The 23321-nt window shown below is 60.8% G+C and overlaps 1 protein-coding gene across 1 annotated transcript; it reads left to right on the plus strand.

Moving 5' to 3' along the window:
- Window positions 1-10479: 10479 nt before the first annotated feature.
- On the plus strand, window positions 10480-19863 carry FSCN1 (fascin actin-bundling protein 1). The gene is made up of 5 exons (XM_068967737.1): window positions 10480-11382; window positions 17524-17680; window positions 17768-17889; window positions 18154-18321; window positions 18603-19863. Exons 1-5 carry the CDS (start codon window positions 10551-10553, stop codon window positions 18803-18805), a joined length of 1482 nt encoding a protein of 493 aa, XP_068823838.1. The 5' UTR covers window positions 10480-10550; the 3' UTR covers window positions 18806-19863.
- Window positions 19864-23321: the final 3458 nt, after the last annotated feature.

The raw sequence follows: 23321 nt of genomic DNA on the forward strand, positions 1-23321 counted from the left end.
GTAAAGCTGACTCAGGATGGCAGTGTGAGGACTAGGGGAAGTTCCAGGGTCCTTTCCCAGCTATTATCAGAATTAAGCAACCCAGGAAACTCCCCTCTTCAAGGCTTCTTATTTCTTGCCATAACTACTGGCCTTGCTATTTAGCCAGTTGAGTCCTTTTTTAAATTTTTTTTCTTTTTTGACTGCACCATGGTGGCTTGTGGGAGCTAAGTTCCCCAACCAGCAGTTCAACCCGGGCCACAGCAGTGAAAGCCCAGAATCCTAACCACTAGACCACTGGGAAATTCCCAGTTTTCTTTTCTTCTTCTTTTTTTTTTTGGCTTGACGATTTCATGACCGAAGAGGGGTGTGTCCTAAAGGGTCCTGGAAGGGCCTAGGGAAAACTGGGCCTGCATAGAGCCTTGTGTGAATTAGAAGGAGGTGCTCCTCTAGGGGGATAAAACGTACCCTGACCAGGGGCTATGACCGTTGGTAAAGAGAACAACCTCTTTTCCTTCAGGTTGACACAGCTTGTCTAGGGGGGCTTGAGCTGGCTGTCCCCCTACCTCAGCCTTTGTGCAGCTGTACACGGAGGCCCTGGGAGAAGACCCCAGTGGTGCAGAGCTGGTGAGCTTCGTGGAGGGCAGTGCCTGCAGAATTCAGACTCCCAGGCACTCTTGAGGGGGAGCCTCAGGCCGCACCCCTGCTGGCAACTCCCCACCCCTGCCCTCCCTTCCCGCAAACGGCCCTGCAGCTGTGCTCCTCGCTCAGGCCCTAAGACTGCCCTTGTCCCCATCCCAGGACCCTCACCATGCCCTTGCAAAGGGTCCTGGACAGGCACTAGGTCGGGCAGAGAGGGGCTATTAGGACCCCTGAGCCAGGCAGGCAGTGGAAGGTTCCCCCCTCCCCATAGGAGGGTTCAGAATTCCCCAGACGCCCTGAAAGGCCATGTAGACCTCACTCCAGCTCTTTCTGGGAAGCAGTGGGAGGGCCGGGGCCAGGTGCCCACTTACGGAACCGTCGGGGTCTGGAGTCTGGGAGGGTCCTCAGGCCAGGGGAGGACTGAGCTGAGAAAGGCCCGGGCCGCAGGGAGAGTGAGCGAGGGTGCAGTCCGTGGTCTAGGCCTCCAGCCCTCCTGCCTCTGGGTCCCTCCGTGTTGCCCGAGGCTGCTTGGCAGCTGGCGGGCCTCAGGGGTGCGTTTGTCAGGGGTGTGTGCAGGGCCTGACCGGGGCGCCGCAGCCGTGGCACTGGGGAGTGCGCGGGAGCAGACACAGCCCTGCTCGCAGGCGGGGGATGAGGGCGGAAGAGCCAAGGCACCCCGACAACTGGCCGAGGCGCTGGATGCCCGCCGCCTCGTCTGCTGACCCCTGGGGCATCACCCCAAGCCCCAGACTCTGCTCTGGCTTCCCAGGAGGGCTGCCCCAGAAGTGCCCGGACTTGCCTTTTCAACACGTAGATGAAGCACACTGAAGCAACATGCAAGGTTCCTCGGGGACCAGAGCCTCAGGCTCCCTTATCAGACAGAGCAGATTCCAGAACACTTCCCTCGCTGCCGAAGATGCCTGCCCTGACCCCTGGGATGCCTGGACCTGTGTGAACAGTGTCAGAGTTCCTCTCCACCCCTGGGCACTCAGGGAAGGAGCCAGGAGCCGCCCCAGAGGAAGTGGAGGACGTTTGAGGTGGGTCTTTCCCATAAGCAGGGGGCTTGGCAGGTGGAGGAGAGAGACAGGAGGAGAGGGAGGCAGGAGACTTGAACAGAGAGGTGGGCCCCCCGAGGGTTCCGAGCACTGGGAGCGGGGAGACGGCCAGCTTCGCCCTGGAGGCAGCCGCCGGGCCCCCTGGCTGGATGGACCAGAGGCAACGGGGGTGGGGATCGAGGCTGCTGTCCCCGTGGAGGTGCTTGTCGCTGTTTCTCTCCCCAGCAGCAGAAAGCAATCAGAGGTGCTTCCCTGGTGACTCAGTGGATAAGAGTGCATCTGCCAACGCAGGAGACACAGGTTCGATTCCCGGTCTCGGAAGATCCCACATGCTGGGGAGCAACTAAGCTCACGGGCCACAACCATTGAACCTGTGTGATCAGAGCCTGTGTCTGCAAGGGAAGCCACCACAGTGAGAAGCCCGCACACCACAAGACCGTAGCCCCCTCTCACTGCAACCAGAGAAAAATCCGTGTAGCAACGGAGACCCAGCTTACCCGCGAAAAAAAACAGTCAGCATCATGCTCAGAGCCCACTGGGAGAGGGAGGCGAGGTGACCGTGACGCCCCTGAACTTATGGACACGGTGTAGCAAGGGTTCCATGCAGGTTCGGGGAGGACGGATGACCAGGCCACTCAGCAGACGGGCCTGAGGCCAGGTTTCAGGGGTGCCGGCGGAGGGGTGGGAGGAGCCCTTGAGGGGGGGCACAGGCTGTCAGAAGTAGGAGTGGGGCAGCAGCCAGGTGTGGGGGGGAGGCTGAGGCCTGGTGCAGCCGGGGAAGCGGCCCTGCTCCTGGCAAGGATGTCTTGGCAGGAGACAGCTTCTGCCCAGGATGCTAATACCCTCTTAATTAGCCGGGCCCTTGCCAAGCTCACTCTGCCACAGCCTCACTTTGCAAAGCACACTCGGGCCTCAGAGCCGGCCCAGCACCTGCCATACTGTCGGACGGATGGGCCAGGTGCGGCCTCTGAGCCGCCCGCTGAGGCCAGTCCAGGCCTTCCCCTCGGGGCGTCATCGTCCAGATGACAGAAACAGAAATACTTTGCAGGGACACGTGTTCAGAAAGACACAGGGAGGTCAGCCTGTGGACCTTTGCTCCAGCTGACCTGGTTCCACTCTGCTGAATTCCTATTCACCCAGCCTGGCCACTGCTTCCTCCTGGGGGCCCTCCTGGATCTCACAGTGAACTGTGAGATTCCCCGCTCCCCAGGACAGTGCACAGCTCCACGTGGGTCAGGCCCTGGGCACCCCACTCCAGGTTTGGCTCCTGACTTACACGGGTTACAGTTTAGGACCAGGAACCAGGTATTACAAACCTCTTGTCACATCCGACAAGATCATGATGTAGCGCAGAAACCAACACTCTGTCGTAAAGCAAGTATCCTTCAGTTAATATTAAAAAAAAAATCTGACAAGAGCCTGGGCTCCTGAGAACTGGGTGTCCCTGCTAAAAGCTGACACCGAGCCTCTCTGTCCTGCCCAGTCCAGGCCTCCGTTTGCCGACTGGTAACGTGAGGGCCCTGAGCCCAGATCGGCAGAGTCGTTCCTGCAGACGGGGTGATGGGGTGACAGTTGGTCCTGCCCTCCTTGGCTCTGACCCGACGGTGCTGGGGGTGTAGCCCGTGGCCTTGGAAGGCACAGCTGTCCGAGTCCCGCCCCGGAATCGCTTCCTCCCACTGAGGGCACCCGAGAGGGAGGCAGGCCGTACCAGGCTGCCTCGAGGGGCCACAGGGGCGGAACAACAAAGACGCCATTCACGGGCTTGGGTCCCGAGGCCAGGCGTCCACGCGGGCTGGGCCGTGGACATCTGTGCGTCTGTAACGCGGACGGCACTTCTAGGCCCAGGGCCCCACTCACCTTGTTCAGAGAGAAGGGAGGGTGAGGCTCGGAGAGCATGGGGAGCCCCCTTCAACCCCGAATGATGCTGGCAGGAAACTCCCAGGATATCACACCCTGGCCTTTTGCTGACGTGGACCTGAAGCTTCAAGGGGCTGTGATCTGCCCAGTGCCGCCCCCAAGACCTCCATCCCTGGTCCCTGGACCACAGTCAGGACCTCGGGTAGGGCCCAGGCCTCGAAAGCCGGCAACACCCTAGGCAGGCGTGATGGGAGGTTTCTAGCGCCTCATGGGGATCCCGGGAGGCAAGGAGAGGGTGTGACTGCAGAGCTGGTGCGAAAGGGGAGCCCCAGGAAGGAGGCGCAGGGCGGGAGCCGGCCTGAGGCCTGATTTGACTCCTCCCAGCTTGGTGATTCGCTTGTGTGCTTTGTTCCCCGCTAAGACTGGTTGATTTTTTAAAATGGAGGCAAAGATAACATAACATAAAATTAAGTGTTTTAAAGCACGTGATTCTGGGACTTCCCTGGCGCTCCAATGGCTAAGACTCTGTGCTTCCACTCCAGGGGCCACGGATTAGATCCCTGGTTGGGAAACTAAGATCCCACATGCTGCGAGGCACAGCCAATAAATAAATAAAAGTTTAAAAATTATAATAATAATAAAAACACCATACAGTCTCTGTGGCCTTTTGTTGTTGCTGTTGTTGAGGTTGAGTCATGTCCGACTCTTTTGCAAACCCTGTGGATTGTAGCCCACCAGGTTCCTCTGTCTGTGGCATTCTCCAGGCAAGAATGCTGGAGTGGGTTGCTGTTTCCTTCTCCAGGGGATCTTCACTGCTCAGGGATCGAACCCGCATCTCCTGCATTGGCAGGTGGATTCTTTACCACTGAGCCACCAGGGCAGTCCCTCTGTGGCCTTTGGTGCAATCAAAATCTTGTGTACCCACCACCTCTACTTAGCTCCCAAACACTGTGGCCCCCCTGAAAGGAACGCCGTCCCCATGAAGCAGTCACTCCCTCTACACTGGCAGAGGTGTAATGCCTGCCCCCTCACCAGATATTACACCTGATCTTAGCCAAAAGCCAGTCAGTCTTAAAAGAAATCAACCCTGAATACTCATTGGAAGGACTGATGCTGAAGCTGAAGCTCCAATACTTTGGCCACCTGATGCGAAGAGCTGACTCACCAGAAAAGACCCTGATGCTGGGAAAGATTGAAGGCAGGAGGAGAAGGGGGCGACAGAGGATGAGATGGTTGGATGGCATCACTGACTCGATGGACATGAGTTTGAGCAAACTCTGGGAGATGGTGAAGGACAGGGAAGTCTGGTGTGCTGCCGTCCATGGGGTCACAGAATCGGACATGACTGTGCCACCGAATGACAACAACTCCCACCAGAGACCAGCGCCAGGGGCCTCAGGAGTGGTGGGCGCCAGGGCCCGGGTCCCCAGCCAGGTCTCAGGAGACGTGGGGCATGGCAAGATTTCCTCCAGGAGAAGCCGGGGAGCCCAAGGTGCTGGAGGCCCCCAGGCAGCACGGAGCAGCCCTGGCCCAGGTGAGAGGGCCCAGCACTGGGACAGGTTGGGGCCCAGCCTGTCCAGGGAGGCATTCGCCCTGGGGATCAAGCCTGAAGCCTCAGGCTTACAGAACAGCCTGCTAGGAATCTGAGGCCCTTCCACACGCCAGAGAGAACAGGTAGACAAAGCCTTGAGGGTGGAGGGGGTGGTGCGCCAAGAGAAGAAACACCTCTTATCTACACATTTACCTGTTGGCTCTCCATCACCACCTACAGAGCATGTTTCTGAACAAACGTAGAGAGAGGACCGGCAGGGTGAGTTTCAAACACGACGAAATGGCACACGCAGGACAAGGACTAAGGCAGAAGCGGAGATCCAGGATCAGAATGTCTGGGCCCATTATTGCTGCGGAAACTTTCAGGCGGACACAAGATTCGTAGTATGGCATCCCTTCTGCGGCCTCCCTGCTGGCACAATCAGTATATGCTCTCTATCCCCGCCTCCACCACCACGATTTTCTGGGAGAGAGGGGACTGAGAGAGGGGTATTTTATTTTTATTCTTAGTGTGCCCGTCTAAAACTGTAATGTTTTGGTTTCTTGGGCCGCACTGGGTCTTCATGGCCCCAGGCGGGCTTTCCCTTGGTGCTGGTGAGAGGGGCCCGCTGCTGGCTTGGTGCGCGCGCTTCTCCTGGCGGTGCTGCTTTCTGCTGTAGAGCGTGGGCTGCAGCCGCAAGCGCTTCAGCAGCTGGGGCTCCCGGGCTCTCGGGCACAGGCTCAGTAGCGGCGGCGCACGGCCTTAGTGGCTTCATGGCATCCGGGGTCCTCCCAGAACAGGGACTGAACCCGCCTCACCTGCACTGGCAGGCGGATTCTTATCCACTGCACCACCAGGGAAGCCCTGTTTAAAACTTTTTTTATGGGAATGTCCAAACATTTATTCAAGTAGAGACTCGGAAATTCCCTGGAGGCCCAATGTTTGGGACTCTCCACTTGCCCTGCCGAGGACCTGGGTTTGATCCCTGGTCAGAGCCAGGCTGAGTGGGCCAAAAAGGAAAAGAGAGAGACTCACATAAGTCATCCCCACGTACTCATCACCCTGTCTGGAAGAGTTTAAGGCAAAACCCATGCAGCATGGCATTTCATAGTGTTTTGTCGTGGCTTGTGGGATCTTACTTCCCCGACCAGGGATCGAACCCGGGCCCTTGGTGGTGGAATCACCAAGACCTGACCACTGGACAATCAGGGACGTCCCTTCTCCTGTGACTTCTGTGGGGGGATGCACCGGGGATGGGACAGCCCCCTCCCGTCCGTGGTGGGTAGGCTCAGAAATTCTCCGAGGCTGTTGGGCAGGGAGGAGCCCGAGTCTCTGTGACTTGGGGACCTGGGCTCAGGCTGGGCCGAGCAGCCCCTCCTGGTGGCCTCGTTTCCCTCCCCAGACCAGGCAGGAGGGCGCCCGGTGGCCAGCCTGGGAGTGGCCCCAGCCAAAGCACATCCGTTCTCCCCAGGCCATGCCCTCGTTCCAGGCAGTTCAGGTGGCTCCTGGGTTCCCGGGGGGCCCAGGGACACAGTGTCCGTGTTCCTGTCCTTCCCCAGAGGGACCTGAGGTGGAGCCTGCGGACAGGACCGTGTGGCTGCACGGGACACAGAGGCTCCCATTGTAACCGACACTCGGGGAAGGCGAGAGGAGGAAACGTGGGTGCAGAGCAGACAAGCAGTTTTGAAAATGCTCTTCGGCTAAACTGACCTAAGATTTTCTTGCTACATTGACATTTCAGCAATAACTAATAAGAATAATTTTTAAAAACCCGACTGATTCACATTCTTGTACAGCAGAAAGTGACATCACTTTGTAAAGCAATTATCCTTCAATTTAAAAAATCCTGTGATAAACCATAATGGAAAAGAATATTTTAAAAAGAAAAAATATATATGTATGACCGAATCACTTTGGTGTACAACAGGAACTGACAGCATTGTAAATTAACTAAACTTCAATTAACAAAAAAACAAAACCCTGAGATGCTTTCCTTTCTCCTCATCTAAGGGGCTTCCCTGGTAGCTCAGTGGTAAAGAATCTGCCTGCAATGTAGGAGACACAGGTTCGCTGGGTCAGGAAGATCCCTTGGAGAAGGGTATGGCAACCCACTCCAGTATTCTTCCCTGGAGAATCCCATGGATGGAGGAGCCTGGTGGGCTACAGTCCATGGGGTCACAAAAGAGTCGGACACAACAATAGCAAATAGGCTTGAGACCCATGGGAGTGTGGGTTTACACAATTTTGTAAAGCTGTTATCCTCCAGTTTAAAAAAATTCTGAGTTTGCTTGTCTTTGAAGTTCAAGGAGGAGAAAACAGCCTAATAGCAGTTATGCAGGTAGTGGGGTGGGAGTGGAGAGAGGTGGAGGACAAAGGCCTTTTTAGATTTGGGGATATTTGAACTATGTGAATGTGTTGTCTATTCAGAAAAAATTAAATAATAATCACTTAACTCCACACCTGTTGAAATTAACCTCAATTCTTCATATATTGCCCCCTCCCCACCCCTCCCATCCCCAGTCTCAGGACTAACTAACCTGATTCCCCGATGCCTCAGTCTCGATTCTGTTCATTTGACCTGCCTGCCCTTGTCCACGGGGAAATCCAAGGTTTCCTTTCCATGTCCCATCCTCTGCATTGCTCTATCTGATGTTAATTTTCTCAGCAAATTGGCACAAGGCTTGCGCTCCTGGCCAAGTGATCCTGAAGCTGTGCTCCACCATCGCGCTGACTACACGACTAGGGTCCTGGGAATTCCTGGGGGCCTTAGGGGGCTGTACCTTCCCTGGTGGCTCAGATGGTAAAGCGTCTGCCTACAATGTAGGAGACCTGGATTCGATCCCTGGGTCGGGAGGATCCTCTGGAGAAGGAAATGGCAACCCACTCCAGTACCCTTGCCTGGAAAATCCCATGGACGGAGGAGTGTGGTAGACTACAGTCCATGGGGTCGCAAAGAGTCGGACACAACGGAGCGACTTCACTTTCTTTCACTTTAGGGGGCTGGAGGGAGTCTGGCCTGTCTGTGTCCCCAGGACCAGCTGGTGTTTATGAGCGCTGACCATGTGCCAGGCACTGTCATCTAGGTGCCTGGTGTGTGGAGTCACCAACCTGTCCCCATCTGCCCAAGACCCTCCTGGTTCGAAAACTGAGTGCCACGTCCCAGGAACCCCTTGGCCCCATTCACGTGTGTGGGCTCCTGTCCTCTCAGCTTCTTTCCCGGGACAGACGCTATCATGATGCCCGTTTTAGAGATGGAAAAACTGAGGACCAGGATGTGCATTCGACCACAGGAAGCCCAGTACAAAAGGCCAGGGCTACCACCCAGCTGGGCTCTCCAGTCTTTGTACCTATCAAAAGCATAACCTGGGAAGGCCTGGACCTACTCCCACCCCTGGCCTGACTGAGAGGCAGGAGCCCCCAACTCCAGCCCCATAGCAGGCACGTCTCAGCAGATCCCAGTCCTCGCTGTCAGCACGGGACTGGTGCCCCAGCCTTCCGTTATTCGGCATCCTCTCTTATGAGCCACGGCAGCTGGCCAGAGAGTCGGCCCTAACTAGAGATTCTTGGGGATCTTGGGGATAGCAATGGGTTCTGAGGGTGGCCAAGGACAGGGTCTGAGCTCCAAGTCCTCAGGGACTTTCAGACCACCTTGAGATGAGGGATTTGCCTCTCTTCTACAAAAGGCGAAACAGGCTCAGAGAGGTTAAGTAACTTGACTATAGTCACACAGCCAAGGAGACCCTGGGTTTCAAGCCTATTTGTTGTTGTTTAGTCACTAAAAGTCGTATCCGACTCTTTGCGACCTCATGGACTGTAACCTGCCAGGCTCCCCTGTCCATGGGATTCTCCAGGCAAGAATACTGGAGTGGGTCACCATTTCCTCCTCCAGGGGATCTTCCCGACCCAGGGATCAAACCCACAGACTTCGTCACCACACCACCAGGGAAGCACCTATCAGACGACTTCAAAATGAGAAACTTGGCTTCTCAGCCTCCAGAGCGTCGGGAGGGGGTGCTATGGGCAGTGGCTGTCTGGGGCTCAAGGCCCTGCTGGTTAACCTACCTGACCTACAATAACAGGAAGGTAACACAGAATTACCCTGGAAGATAAAAGCCCCTGGAGGAGGCTGCCTGGGGGGAGGCGGCGGCACAAACCAACCAGCCCGGGAGCCAGTTTAGTGCCCTCTGCCTTTAGCCTCGAGACCTTGTGGGCAGCCTGTGGTCACGCTGGCATTCCAGGGGCTTGCCTGGCATCTGGGGAATGTCCCAGCAAAAGTCTTGGCCTTTGGAGATGCTCAGAAAAGGGAAGCGCTCCTCTCCAGGGTGGGGGTGGGGATGGGCATCTGTAGGAAATATCCCCTCTGGGGTACCAGGCTCAGAGTCCAGTGCAGTGGGACCTGGGGGTGGGTACAGAGTGGGAAGCGTGCTGGCCCCTGGGGTTGGAGACGCGGGTTGCCCCCTTAGAGCTGTCCTTCCTGAGTCCTAGCACATCTCTTACCTGCTCCATAAAAGGGCTCACTACTCACTCTATAGCGAAGAACGGGGATGTCTGGCGTGCTGCAGCCCATGGGGTCGCAAAGAGTTGGACACGACCAAGTGATGGAACAGCAACTCGCTCTATGCCTGTGAACCTCACCGGAACCCTGTGACCTCTGCCGCCTCGGGATGGGAACGCTGTTACTACTCCGGAGACCGATTTGGGCCAGTGGGGCTGGGTGCCTGGACCCCCGGGAGGGAGGGTGCCTTTCCGGGCAGTGTTCTAGGAGGGACGCTTCGGGGAACCACAGACCCCGCTTTGGAGGCTGCAGAGCCTGGGTTGGGTGAGTTGGGGTCGGCAGACGCCTTCCCAGCTCCTGGCCTGCGCCCACCCTTCCGCCCACAGGCACTTGGAGAGTCCCCTCTCTGCTCCTTCAAGGCTCTGCGCTAAGTCCACCTCCTCCAGGAGCCTTCGGAGCGCTCCGCTAGTCCTGACGAGCTCCGTGGTTTCCGAGGTCTCTAATCCACAACCTCTAATCTGACTCGGGCCTTCCTCCCGACTGGGCTTGGGGTTGGGGGGGCCTCCGAGGGGTCCCCTGCTATGGGCGAGCCCTCAGGCTGCGGCGCCGCGAGGGTGGGGCTTTGCTATTGGGGGGAAGGGGGCGGTGGCCCCAAGTAGGGGGGACTGCAGAGGCCGGCGGTGCAGAAGGAGGGTCCGCTGCGAGCGCAGCTGCCGCCCGCGCCCCTCCGGGCTCCCCGCGCCACTGGCTGGCTCGGCCCGCGCGCCCCCGGCTCCGCGAGCCCCGGGGCGGGGCGGGGCGGGGGCGGGGCCTGGCGGCGCTGACGTCACCCCGCCTATAAAGGGGCTCGGGCGCCGCAAGCCGGCTTTGTAAAGCCGCTGCTGAGGGTGCGCGCACGGCCGCGGCCGCCGCCTAACAAAGAAGCAGGGCACCGCCGCCGGGACCCGCCACCGACCGCCCGGGCCGCGCCGGCCCGCCTCCAGCCGCCACCATGACCGCCAACGGCACGGCCGAGGCCCTGCAGATCCAGTTCGGGCTCATCAACTGCAGCAACAAGTACCTGACGGCCGAGACGTTCGGGTTCAAAGTGAACGCCTCGGCCAGCAGCCTGAAGAAGAAGCAGATCTGGACGCTGGAGCAGCCGCCCGACGAGGCGGGCAGCGCCGCCGTGTGCCTCCGCAGCCACCTGGGCCGCTACCTGGCGGCCGACAAGGACGGCAACGTGACCTGCGAGCACGAGGCGCCGGGCGCCGACTGCCGCTTTCTCATCGTGGCGCACGACGACGGCCGCTGGTCGCTGCAGTCCGAGGCGCACCGGCGCTATTTCGGCGGCACCGAGGACCGCCTGTCGTGCTTCGCTCAGACCGTGTCGCCGGCCGAGAAGTGGAGCGTGCACATCGCTATGCACCCGCAGGTCAACATCTACAGCCTGGCCCGCAAGCGCTACGCGCACCTGGGCGCGCGGCCGGCCGACGAGATCTCGGTGGACCGCGACGTGCCCTGGGGCGTCGACTCGCTCATCACGCTGGCCTTCCAGGATCAGCGCTACAGCTTGCAGACGGCCGACCACCGCTTCCTGCGCCACGACGGGCGCCTGGTGGCGCATCCTGAGCCCGCCACCGGCTACACGCTGGAGTTCCGCTCCGGCAAGGTGGCCTTCCGCGACTGCGAGGGCCGCTACCTGGCGCCGTCGGGGCCCAGCGGCACGCTCAAGGCGGGCAAGGCCACCAAGGTGGGCAAGGACGAGCTCTTCGCCCTGGAGCAGAGCTGCGCCCAGGTCGTGCTACAGGCGGCCAACGAGAGGAACGTGTCCACGCGCCAGGGTGAGTGGAGACGCCGTCCCTCGCCTCTTCCGGGCCTTGCACAAAGCGCACCCCACCCCACCCCCGTCCCCACCGCCTCCCGCCCTTCCTCGCCCGCGGCAGTCCCGAGCGACGCCCGGTGCGCCCCCACTGGGCGCGCAGGCCACCCTACCCGGCCGCAGGGCGTGAGCTCCGATCCCGAGGAAGGGGCGAGGGGTGGGGCTTTGCCCATCTCTGGGGGCCGTGGAGCGGCCCCCACTCCGCCTTGGGCTTGGGGCTCCCTAGGCCGCGCTTAGGCCCCGCCCCGGGTGCCACCCTCGCACCCCGTGCTCAGTCTGGGTCTTCCCGACTTGTGCGGATCCCTAGGCTCAGTGGGCCCAGCTCTGGGGGAGGGGACGCCCCTCGTCCGGTGCCTCGTGTCCTTCCCCCCTCCCCCCCGCGTTAGTGGGTCTTCAGTTCCAGGGCGGAGCGAGGGGTCTCCCCCGGCGCGGGGCGCGCCCGCGCTCCCTAAGGGCGGCCTTTCGCGGGCGGGATGGGGGTCCTTTGGTCTCCGCAGGGTGCGCGTCCACCTCCCCCGGGGCTGGGCCGCTCTCCACCCACTCTGGCTGCTGGGAGGGGTTGGCCTCTGCTGGAGGGGGGCGCCCCGAGTGTCTGCCCTTCCCCCCCAGCCCCTCCTCCCGCGTCCGCCCCGCGTTTGAGGCCGCGGCCTTTGTGAGCAGGGGGCGGGCTCCTCGACAGGGCCCTCCCTCGCCCCCTTTGTCCTGCTTGGTCTCTGCGGATGAGAAAACCAGATGAGGCTGGGCGGGGAGGGAGTCGGCTTTCTGCAGGTCCCCCCTGCTGGGAACCCCGCGCCGCCCCCGGGGCTGGGTGCTCCGTTCGAAGCCGCCCCAGGAGGCGGTCTCCCTGCTCGCGCCCAGGTCCAGGGCGGCGTGGCGAGGATGGCTGCCCGCCAGGTACCCCGCCCTGGGGCTCCCGGCCGGTGCGCTCTCCTCCATGGGTGCCCGAGAGCGGTCCCAGAGTGAGCCCGGAGACCCCAGCCCGGCACCCTCGGAAAGCGCCCCCTTCCTCGAGTAAACCCACCCCCTAAGACTCCCGCCTGGAACAGCTGGCTGCAACTCGACACGTCCTTTCCCGGGGCCTCCCGTTGGCCTGGCCATTTCCTACTGGCCTGCGCGCCAGAATGAGGCCCCTCTTTTCCCGACTCAGATTCTACCCCAGGCGGCTTCTCTTCCTTCTGGCGCCCTTGCCCCTTCTTTGGCCCAGAAGACAGTGTGTTCCTTCCCCCCAGGAGAACCTCTGGGTGTCTTGCTCCCTCCAGACAGGAAGTTGGACCTTGGCCTCCAGAGATAGCTGGGTGGGAACCCCAGGCAATGGCCCCCTTTCTCCTGAGGACCACCCTTTGGAGGTATGCACTCTGCCCAGGAGGTTGCAGCCTCGTGGCAGCTCCCGCCCAAGGTTGCAGGCTGTGGAGTGAAGTGGGCCAAGCTTCTTCCATCCTGCAGATGGGCGGGTTTAGGCCCAGAGAGGAGAACCCCTGTGCCCAAGGTTACACAGCAAGTATGTGGCAGGCAGAACTGGGTTTGAATCCAGAAAGGGCCCTCATCTGGACCCTCTGATGCCTCCCAGCCTCTGGGGACCACAGGGTCTCCCCTCTCCAGTCTCACACAGCACTAGGTGGGGCAGGACTCCTCACCCACTCCACAAACACTGAGCCCCTAGCAAGTGAGGCATGCTGAGGCCTGAGTGGTGAGCAAGTGGGCACGTCGTGGCGCCTTCCCTGCTGGGCGCTGTGTCCTCGTTGGGACATGAGCCACATCTTGGGCAACAGAGGTGTCTGGGACTGCAGGCGGTCCGTGAGGGCCCCGGGTCAGATGGGAGAGGTCCCTTTCTGGGGAGGACATTTGACCTGACCTGAGGATGAACCGAAGGTGGGCTGTATCAGGTGTGTGGGACAGTGTTGTGGACACAGCACAGCTCATGCAAAGGCCCCGAGCAGAGAGGAGCAGGAAGCCCAGCGCTGGCAGAGAGCAGCTCGTGAGGTTGGTCTACGGGTCTGGGTCAGCCAGGAGGGCTGCAGGACCCGGAGTGGAGCTTATCAGTGAAGGATGCTCTGTGCTTGCCAGCTGCGTCCCGCCCCTTCCCTGGGAAAGACTGGCAGGAGCCCTCCGGGGCCAGGAAGGGGCAGAGAGAGCCTGGGGTATTTTTGGCAGGTACCGGGTGGCGAGCCTGGACAAACATCCTCTCCTTTAAGTGAGGCTCGCTGGGGGTGTCATGCTGATTCAGGCGGATGGGGCAAGAGGAGCTGCCGGAAAAGGCAGCAGGAGCGCCGCGGGCTCATCCGTGTGTTTAAAGAGGAGGGAGCTCTGGGGGCCAAGATTGGAGCTGCCTTGGCTTCAGGTTCTGGGGTCCGTTCTGACGTCGGGTCTCCCTGGCGGGATGGAGGGTGACGCGGGGGTGGGCCCCGGGGCCGCGCGGGGTTGGGGGGGCGTGCCTGCAGAGGCCATTTTGGACAGGCCTGCGTGGCAGGGAGGCGGAGGCGGCTCCTACAGACACATGTTGGGAAACGCGGGCCAGGAAGGAGGAGCCTCCTGGGTTTTGCCGGCGGGGGATGTGAGTCATCCCAGCAGCCAGGGCCCCGTGCGGGTGGGGTGCTTCCTGCTGAAGCTGCAAGCTGCTCTCCGGCCTCAGTCTCCCCATCTGTAAAGGGCTACACCTGGGCACGTTCTTTGCGGCCAGACCGTATTTCTGGGAGGGGGTCATTGCAGCCGCCGTTAGAGGCAGGGTTGGCCACCAGGGCGTGGGGGTCCTGAGAGCTGCTGTGACAAGGCAGATGGCATACATCCACCCCAGGTCCTGGGAAGCGGGTTCGTGGTGATCACACAGGCAGGGCCGCCAAGTGAGCCGTATTCAAGCTCCTTTGGCGCCTACCTGCTGTGGGCTCCGCTTCCCTGGTGGCTCAGATGGTAAGGTATCTGCCTGCAATGCTGGAGACTTAGGTTTGATCCCTGGGTCAAGAAGATCCCCTGGAGAAGGCATGGCAACCCACTCCAATCTTCTTCCCTGGAGAATCCCATGGACAGAGGAGCCTGGCGGGCTACAGTCCATGGTGGGTTGCAAAGAGCTGGACACGACTGAGCGACTAACACCCGCACACACTGCCCTGGGCTCCAGCCAGACCCTGGGCGGAGCCTCATCATAGTTCCCACCTGATCTCATAGCCCCTTTGCCTCTGGCCAGCTGTGCCCTGGGGTCTCTGTGCTCAGGAAGTGCCCAGCCCCAGCTCTTGAAGGTGAGGCTGGCTGGCTGGGGTGAGGAAGGGCTGGACGAGCTGGGCCTTGTAGGATGTGTAAGAGTTCTCTTGATAAGGCAGGTCACATTGGCCCCAGGGAACAACTCGTGTAAGGATGGAGTAGGAATTTAAGGTGGTCAGGTAGTGGCAAGAGTTGACAGCAAGGAGAAGTGAGGTGAGGGCACAGAAGCTTCTGGGCTCCCTCCCTTAAACTGAATGGGGTGGTGGAGAGCGCCCGATTTTTTACCATCCAGGGGATTTGGGGATGGCTAAGGCTGTGGGGGGATGAGACCATGGGGTCTGCTGCAGGCAGGGTGGGGGCCTGGCATCTCTGGGGTGGGGGGATGTGCCTGTCGACTCTGGTGAACCCCCGCATCCCTCTCCTTACTTCCCGGGGCTCCAGTGGGCCTGTGACTCACGCTTTCTGTGCTGCTGTTGATGAAAAGAAAAATCCCGAAGAAAACCCTGTTCCCATAGTAACCCAGCTCTAATTAGAGACTCCCAAGGCCGAGTGGGGCCTTTCCCGTCAGGGCAGGGCCTTGGAGCCAGGATGGGCCCCCCTGGATGCAGTGGACACTTTCCCTCCTCCTGGAAAGTACGCCGAGGGAGGACACCGTTCCTCCTGTTGGGGGCAGAATACCTGGTGTCTATTTGGCATCGGGCCCCTCCGTGCTTTCAATCTCCTGGCAGGACGGAGAGACACTGAGCTGGGTTGACAGAGAGGGAAACTGAGGCTGGGAGGTATGGTGCTCACGCAAGGCGCCTGGCCCCCACTTTGAGTACCTTGCTCGCTGGCCTAGGCCTGTTGATCACACCAGTTCCAGGACTGGACACAGCCAGGCTGGACGGGGTCTGAGTGGCTGAGCAGACGGCGGTGGTCGTCGTGTGGCCCGGGGCAGGGACCCACCGCTTCAGAGTCTTGCTTTGTACTCCCCAGGGGTACAAAGTTAATGCAAGGAGCAGGGGTGCGGGGCTGGCTGAGCGCTCGGGACCTGGAGTCTCCTGGAGAAGGGCCCCCGGGCGTGTCTGGCCTGCGCCTGGTGTGCGCCTTGTGTACCAGCAGGTAGGCTGGTAAGCGCGGGAGGGCTGACTGCCATTCATGGCCCTCCCTTGCCCCCTTTGCCTTTCTCCCTGGGGAGCCCTCTCTGCCTTTCCTGCTGCTGAGGTGTGCCCGGCGAGGCTTCTGCCCTGTTCTTTCCTTGCCATCAGCCGGGCTCGCATGCGTGGGGCACGTGGTGCCCCGTGGCCTGGCAGGTGGGGTGGGGCAGACTGGCTGGACGGGTCTGAGCCAGGAGGGAGCCCAGCCCCGCATGCTGGGCGTGGCCCCAGGACGGCCTGCCTATTGGGGACTGGGCGCCCCAGCAGGCCCCGCCCTCGCTGCTCCTTGCCTGGTGCTCCGTGGGGGGTGTCGTGGTGGGTGGCGCTCACCCCCACCCCGGGGCCTGAGTAGACAGCTGATCCCTGACACTGGGGCTTAGGGGATCCCGAGGGGCTGGGGATTCGAGCCCAGCAGTGGTGAGCATCTGTTCAGGGTGACCCGTGGAGGCCGCGGCCACCAGTCCAGAGAGGGGAGGGAAGGCTGGGGGACAGGGCTTGGCACGAGGCCGGAGTTTGCCCCCTTCTCCTCCCGAGAGCCCGGGGACCCCTAGCTTTCTCTCTGGGTGACCTTGGGCAAGGGCACTATTTCTCTGTCTCCCTCTCTTGTGAGGCAGGGTGGCGCTGACATGGGACATGAGACCTGGTCAGCACAGGGCTGACACCTGTCAGGCCCTCTGGGTGGTGCCTGGAGAACCAAGAAGAGGTCCTGGGCCAGGGGTGCGGCACCCAGCCCCCAGACTTTGCCACCCGCCAGCCTCCTCTCATCTGAAAGGGTGCCTGCCACCGGCCCCGGCTTCATAAAGGCCTGGAGGCCCACCTCACCCAACGGTGAGGCTCTTAGACCCACGGTGCTTGGGGACCTGAACGTGTGGTTGTGACCAAAGGTCGCATTGCAGGTTTTAGCTGGAGGAGTCCACACGGGTGTGCAAAAGCGATGAGGCTGCAGCTAGTGGGAACAAAACCCCGGAAGCCACCCCCTTCACAGACAATTTCAGGACGTGGACACGTGTGAAGGGGTTAGGCAGGTCATGTGCAAATCGCGATCTGCCGCCCACATGCACTTTAAGGTCAAGAAAATGCGTGTGTGAATGCAGCGGAAACGGTTAGGAGGCTGTGGTCGCCCAGCGTTCACAGAGGCTCTCCGGGGGCGCTGTGGGCATGGGGGTGTGTGTGACTGCGCTTCTAGAGGAGTTTGCTAGATTTCCTGAAAGGAGCGTGTGCGATTGCTCTTTGAACTTCTACACGCACACAGAAGCAGGAGGGAACAGTGAACCGCCGTGTAGCAACCCCCCGGCCGCCATCCCAGCTCCCTGGGCCTCCATTCATTGCTTTTCCTTGTACTTCCTGTAGAACCCAGACATCCGGGCATTTCATCTCGAAATCTTTGCCTGTGTCTCTATAAACAGCAAGGCATCCTCTTACATATTGACAACAAGATGAGCAGTAATGAACCCTTCCCCCCTAACCCCAGGCCACGTTCGGATTCTCCCGGTTGGCTCTACAGTGTCCCTTCCATCTGGTTTGTTGCAGAGTTTTACCTCTGTAATCAGAGAGAGTGATGTGTAAGTGGACCTGGCAGGCTTTGGTCCTTAACTGGTCCAGGCCAGGGTCCTGGGTTCTCCCTCTGATGTGGAGGCCGAGGGGTCTGAGCCGTGCGGTGGGTTCTCAGTAGCCCCTCCGCCCCCCACTGTACTGGTGTGTGAGGGCAGGGCTGAGGGTCAGCCAGATCGTGGGGAGCAGGGGTCCCTGGTCCTAGCTGGAGGCTCTCCCCGCAGGTATGGACCTGTCGGCCAATCAGGACGAAGAGACCGACCAAGAGACCTTCCAACTGGAGATTGACCGAGACACCAAAAAATGCGCCTTCCGCACCCACTCGGGCAAGTACTGGACGCTGACGACCACCGGGGGTGTGCAGTCCACCGCCTCCACCAAGTGAGTGCCCGCTGCCCGCGCTCGCCCACGCCAGCCCTTCCGTGGAGGGGGGCACCTCTCCTGACCCTGTCCCCCACCCCACCCCAGGGACGCCAGATGCTACTTTGACATCGAGTGGCGTGATCGGAGGATTATTCTGCGTGCGTCCAATGGCAAGTTCGTGACGGCCAAGAAGAATGGCCAGCTGGCGGCCTCCGTGGAGACGGCAGGTAGCCGCCTTGGGCACACCTCAAGCCGCAGCCCTGGGGCGGGGTCTCACTATGCCATGGTCACTTACCAACCCCACTGGAAGCCCGCCCTGTGCTGGGCGTCCTCCCAGACTGCCCCCACCTTGCCTCCCCCAGGGCTGGCATGCTGTGTGACCCTAGGCTCCTGCTGTCCCTCTCTGAGCCACACACACCCTGGGCGTCGCACTCCCAGCCCCCTGCCCCCACCTCCCTGAGGCTCACTGCCTTTCCCCCCTCTTGGGACAGGGGACTCGGAGCTCTTCCTCATGAAGCTGATCAACCGGCCCATCATCGTGTTCCGCGGGGAGCACGGCTTCATCGGCTGCCGCAAGGTCACGGGCACCCTGGACGCCAACCGCTCCAACTACGACGTCTTCCAGCTGGAGTTCCGAGACGGTGCCTACAACATCAAAGGCAGGTGCCCCTGTGGGTAGGACTGGGCGGGTCACCCCCCGCCTCTGCGCCCCACTTGACCCTCTGACATGGCTTAGACCATTCCAGGCCCCACGTGGGAGCTCCAGCCGCTCTCGTGGGTACAGAAGGGAGACCATGCCAGACAGAGGGCTCCAGAAGGGGCTCCATCCATCCACGTGGGTGGACAGGGCAGACCCCAGCCGCACTCTGGGAGCCGTGATTGGAGGGTGGGGGGCAGAGCCTGAGGCAGGGCCTGACGGGGTCCCCCCGCACCTCTGCAGACTCCACGGGCAAGTACTGGATGGTGGGCAATGACTCGTCAGTGACCAGCAGCAGCGACAGCCCGGTGGACTTCTTCCTGGAGTTCTGCGACTACAACAAGGTGGCCATCAAGGTGGGCGGGCACTACCTGAAGGGGGACCACGCGGGGGTCCTGAAGGCCTGTGCCGACACCATCGACCCCACCACGCTGTGGGAGTACTAGGCCCCACGCCGTGGCCCCCTCCCTGCCCCGCCCCCGCCCCCCGTTAACTCTCTTCTCCTGGGGGCTCCGCTGCGGGTGGTGAGTCCCTTGCCTTTCAAACTGGAAACCCAGAGCAAACGGTGCCCTCACCGGTCGTCCCCTGGGCAGGTCGGTGCTCTGACCTGGCCCTGGGCGGGCTGTCCCGGCCCTCTGCCCTCTCTTATGCACCCTGGGCGAGGCTGGAACTTCTCTCTCCTGACCTCAGATGACTCTGAGCCTTATTTCCCCAAAGAGGCCAAGGAGGAGCGAGGGAGCTGGGAGGCCTTCCCGAGCCCCCGCCCCCCTGGCATGGCGGGGTGCGTAACTGGAATCTCCTGTCCTCTCCTGATCCTCCCTGCCCCCCCAGGAGCCACGCTCTTGCCCCAGGCCTGTTGGTGGCTCCCGCTTGCATCTCACAGGCCGGGGCTGGCTCCTGCCCCTGCACACCCTGCTGTGATCCCGGGACCCTGCCCCGTCTCTCTTTGCTTTCCCTCTGGCCTGACTGGAAGCAGAAAATGACCAAATCAGTATTTTTTTTTAATGAAATGTTACTGCTGGAGGAGCCCCAGGCAAGCCTGGTTGTAGCCATGAGTGGGCTTGGGAGTCTTGAGACAGAGGCCTCTCCTGGCCTCTGCGCCCTCCTCCCACTAGTGGTGGGGCAAGCGGGGCGTCTCCCGGAATCCAAACTCCCCTACCTTCTCAGGGGGTTTCTCTAGCCCCACCCTCCCGAGTGCCCGCCCCAGGCCCAAGTCTCACCTGGTGGTGCTGGGCCCCTCACCGCCTCAGCCAGGACCCCATGTGGTCGGTGCTCCTTGTCTGACCAGACTCCCGGGTCTCGGCAGGATGAAGCTAGGCCTCACCCTCAGCTGGAAGCCCCCACCCCCCAACCCGAGCCGTGGCTCCCAGCCCTGACCCTGCCGGCTCCCCTCCCTTCCAGTTAGTGTCCACCATGCATCTCCCTCTGGATGTCTTGGTCTTTTATTTTTTGTAAGTGTCATTTGTATAACTCTAAACGCCCATGATAGTAGCTTCAGACTGGAAAGAGCAAAATAAAATAACGCAAGTCTGCAGCCCCGAGGCTGTGTGTGTGTGTGCGCGCGCGCGCGCACGCTGGGATGAAGGCAGACAGGAGGGGTGGGCCGGAGAACCCGACTCCTGCACGTTTAGGGGTTAGAGGTCAAGCCCACGCAAACCAGCACACCTGGGCAGGTGTGCCTTGATTAGAGCGTGGAGGCTTGGGCCGCCCCCTTTCCATACTGAAAAGGCCTCCAGTGCGTCCATCCACACCACCAGACCGCAGGCTCCCACCGAGGTGGGGACCGGCCCTGGGAGGAGTCAGCTGGGTGGACTAGGCTTGCGGTCCAGGCTGGGTGCCTGAATCAGAAGATGCCCGCACCGAGCTTGCAGAGGGACAGAGCCACTTCTCTGTCTGGCAGATAAGAAGCCCAGGAAGTTTCCGGCCTCGAAGGGTCACCTGGGTCCCGAGTCCACCCTGCCCTTCCTGGTCCCTGGCCGACCACGTGGCCAGCCCTGCGGGGACCTCCAGAGAGACAGGCGCTGGGTGGGCCCTCCTGTGCAGTCCCTTCTGTTACCCAGAGCCTGCCTGTTCCCATCTTACAGAGGGGAAGACTGAGGCTCACAGCAGCAAGGCGCAGCCTTAGGGGTGGAACGGGTGCCCCACGGGTGTCCAACAGGCAGGCAGCGGCTGAAGACTGACTTGGCCTGCAGCAGTCTCGCGGGGGCAGAGGGGACCTGAGCGGTCGGCGGAAGCGCTGATTGGCTGCCGATGATGAAACTGGGATGCCTGCGCTGTGATTGGTGGTCCCTGGGGGCGGGAGTCTCGAGATTGACAAGGACAGATGGCGGCCACAAAGGGATGGTGAGCTCCCAGCGGGGTCCTGGCGACCAACCCCCACCGCTGTTCAAGCCAGGCTGGAAGCCAGAAAAGTCTCAGTGACGTGGAAGGAACAGATGAGGATTCCAGAGCCAAGCTCTTACAGACCGTTGGGAGCGGGGGTCCCCAGTTGGGCAGTGGAGCGAGGTGGAGGTGTTCCCCGCGGTGCCCGTGGAGAGGGCTGCCCAGGAGCGGAATGACCTGTCCTGGAGCGATTCCAGGGACCCCTGCCTGCATCCTCTGAGCCAGGCCTTAAGGGGCTGGTTCTAAATTCCACGCATTCTGCAAAAATGAGCACCGGCTGCGCGCGTTCCAGGGGCTGTTCCCCTCCCCTCCATCTTCTCTGCAAACGAGGTGCAAAGTCTGGTGGCAGAGGCGATCACACCTAGGGAGGAGGGGGGCCTAACCCAGTACCTGGGACGGGAAGAGCGGCCAGGCCAGGGAACCACCGCGGACGCAAAGGTCAGGAGTTGTGGCTGAGACCTGGCTGGGTCCCGAGGAGGAGTGGATCTGCTCGAGTGAGGCCGTTGTCTCCAGGCCCCGTGGAGGCAATAGGATGCTATGGGAAGGAGGCAGACACTCCCGTGGTGCACAGGAGCACCGTGGGGACCTCCAGATTCACTCCTGCACACCGGGGCTACCCATGTGCTGACGGGAAAGTGTGCCCAACTCCCCCTCCCACCCCCTACCCCCGCCTCTGCCCCCATCAGAACTGGCTCTGGGGCCCCACGTCAGATTCCGGGGTGCAGTTCTTCCTCCAGCCAGAAGCATGTTTGCTTCCTCAGCGATTTCCAGTTCACAGGTCCCCAACCGCAGAACCCTGCACACACAGGCACACGGGCCTGTGTACACGAGTGGGTGTGTGCACACAGGAACACATGCAGGCACGTACAAGAGCCCAGTGCACACAACACAGACGCACACAGACGCAGACATGCACACACAGGCACACAGACCCGGCCCCACTCAGCCCACATGCTGCCACCTTCTGTCCCTGGGGACTCCTTGCCTGGGTCCTCCTAGACCCTGACTGGCAGCTCCTCCCACCTCCAGCTGGGTGGGGGGCCAGCAGGGCCCCACAGTTCTGAGGGTGGGTTCCCCCCAAGCCTGCCGTGGAAGACGAGCAGGAGTCCAGCCTCCAATTGCTCAGATGGGGAAACAGAGGCCTAGAGAGTGCCCAGCGAGTCTGGGCAGGTGCAGCCAGTGCCCCAAACTACTCCACTGGGGTTGACTGAGCCCAGATGAAGAACACGCAGTTGAACTTGTAAGGAAGGAAGAAGCAAGGGGAGACGGGCTTTCTTCCCTTCCGGAAGTCCTTCCCTGGCAGGGGCAGGACTGCTGGAGGCCGGGCGGGGCAGCTGGGGGCAGCTGTGGTTCCCAAGATGCAGCCCTGTCAGAAAAAAGCAGGACTTTTTTTCACAGATGGCCATTCACATCCTTTTGGGGTGGGTCTTCCAGCCCTGCTTGGGGGCTCCAGCCCCGGGAGGACCCAGGTGGGTCCCTCAGAGCTTCCCAGGGGCATCTCCACAGGACACTTCAGGCCCAGGCCCCTGCACTCCCCAGCTCAGGCTCTTCCCCTGTTCTCGAGGAGACCTAGCTGGGCCCCTCTTCCTCCAGGGACACAGCGGCCTCTGCCATAATTGGGGAGGGGGCCAAAACACACTGAAGTGTACGGTGGGTGGCACTACAGAGAGACTCCCCCCCCCGCCCGGACTCCCTGGGATCCTCTGGCCTCAGTTTCCCTCCTTCCAGGGACAGCAAGACTGATGGGGGGAGGGGCTCTGAGACCCCTGGGGCAGCAAGAGGAGAAAGGGACAGATGGGGGCTCCTGGCAGAAGGAGGCCCGGAGAAGGGGCCCGGGCCTGCCCGGCAGGGGTGGGGCAGGGCTGAGCAATTGGCCTGAAGCCCCAGCTTCGTGTGGGCCCCTGAGCTTAGTCAAGAGGAGGCTGAGCCTCCCTAAGGTGTGAATAATTAAGACCAAAGCTGCAGGAGATGGAGGAGGGGACCCTGCACCTCTCTCCCTGCCCCCACCCCCACCAAACAGGGACGACCCCCCAGAAGGGGAGGGAGACACACCTGCCAGGAACCTGGAACTGGGCAGGCTGCTCTGAAAGAGCTACATCCCTATCACAATGGTTGCTTTAAGAACTAAGAGGCGCCAGCAAGCAAGGGAATCTGGTTTGTCTGTTCTCACTTCCCCTTGCCACAGCAGGGCCCCAGTAAAGAAAGCCTTGCCTGGAAAAAAAAAAAGAATTAAGAGAATAGGGGGCTTCCCTGGTGGTCCAGTGGCCAAGACTCTGCGCTCCCAGTACAGGGGGCCGGGTTTCAATCCTTGGTCAGAAAACTAGATTCCGCATGCCGCGAATTAAGAGTTTGCATGCCACGCTTATAGATCCTGAAGGCCAAAATGAAGATCAAAGTTCCCACATGCTGAACTAAGACCCCGTGCAGCCAAAGAAATAAATACTAAAAACAAAAACAACCAACGTGTGTTATCTATGTATATATACACACATGCATGCAATGGAATACTGCTCAGTCATAAAAAGGAATGAAATTGCCCTTTGTGACAACATGGCTGGATCTAGAGGGTATGTTGCTAAG

The sequence above is a fragment of the Capricornis sumatraensis genome, chromosome 3 (genome assembly GCF_032405125.1).
Source record: "Capricornis sumatraensis isolate serow.1 chromosome 3, serow.2, whole genome shotgun sequence".
Lineage (NCBI taxonomy): Eukaryota > Metazoa > Chordata > Mammalia > Artiodactyla > Bovidae > Capricornis > Capricornis sumatraensis.

What these genes read in the sequence shown, in the direction of transcription:
- FSCN1 (XM_068967737.1), top strand. Translation starts at nt 10,551, where the DNA reads ATGACCGCCAACGGCACGGCCGAGGCCCTGCAGATCCAGTTCGGGCTC. An exon ending in CAGTCCACCGCCTCCACCAA is followed by an intron (nt 17,681 to 17,767) that starts GTGAGTGCCCGC and finishes ACCCCACCCCAG; the next exon opens with GGACGCCAGATGCTACTTTG. An exon ending in CGGTGCCTACAACATCAAAG is followed by an intron (nt 18,322 to 18,602) that starts GCAGGTGCCCCT and finishes GCACCTCTGCAG; the next exon opens with ACTCCACGGGCAAGTACTGG.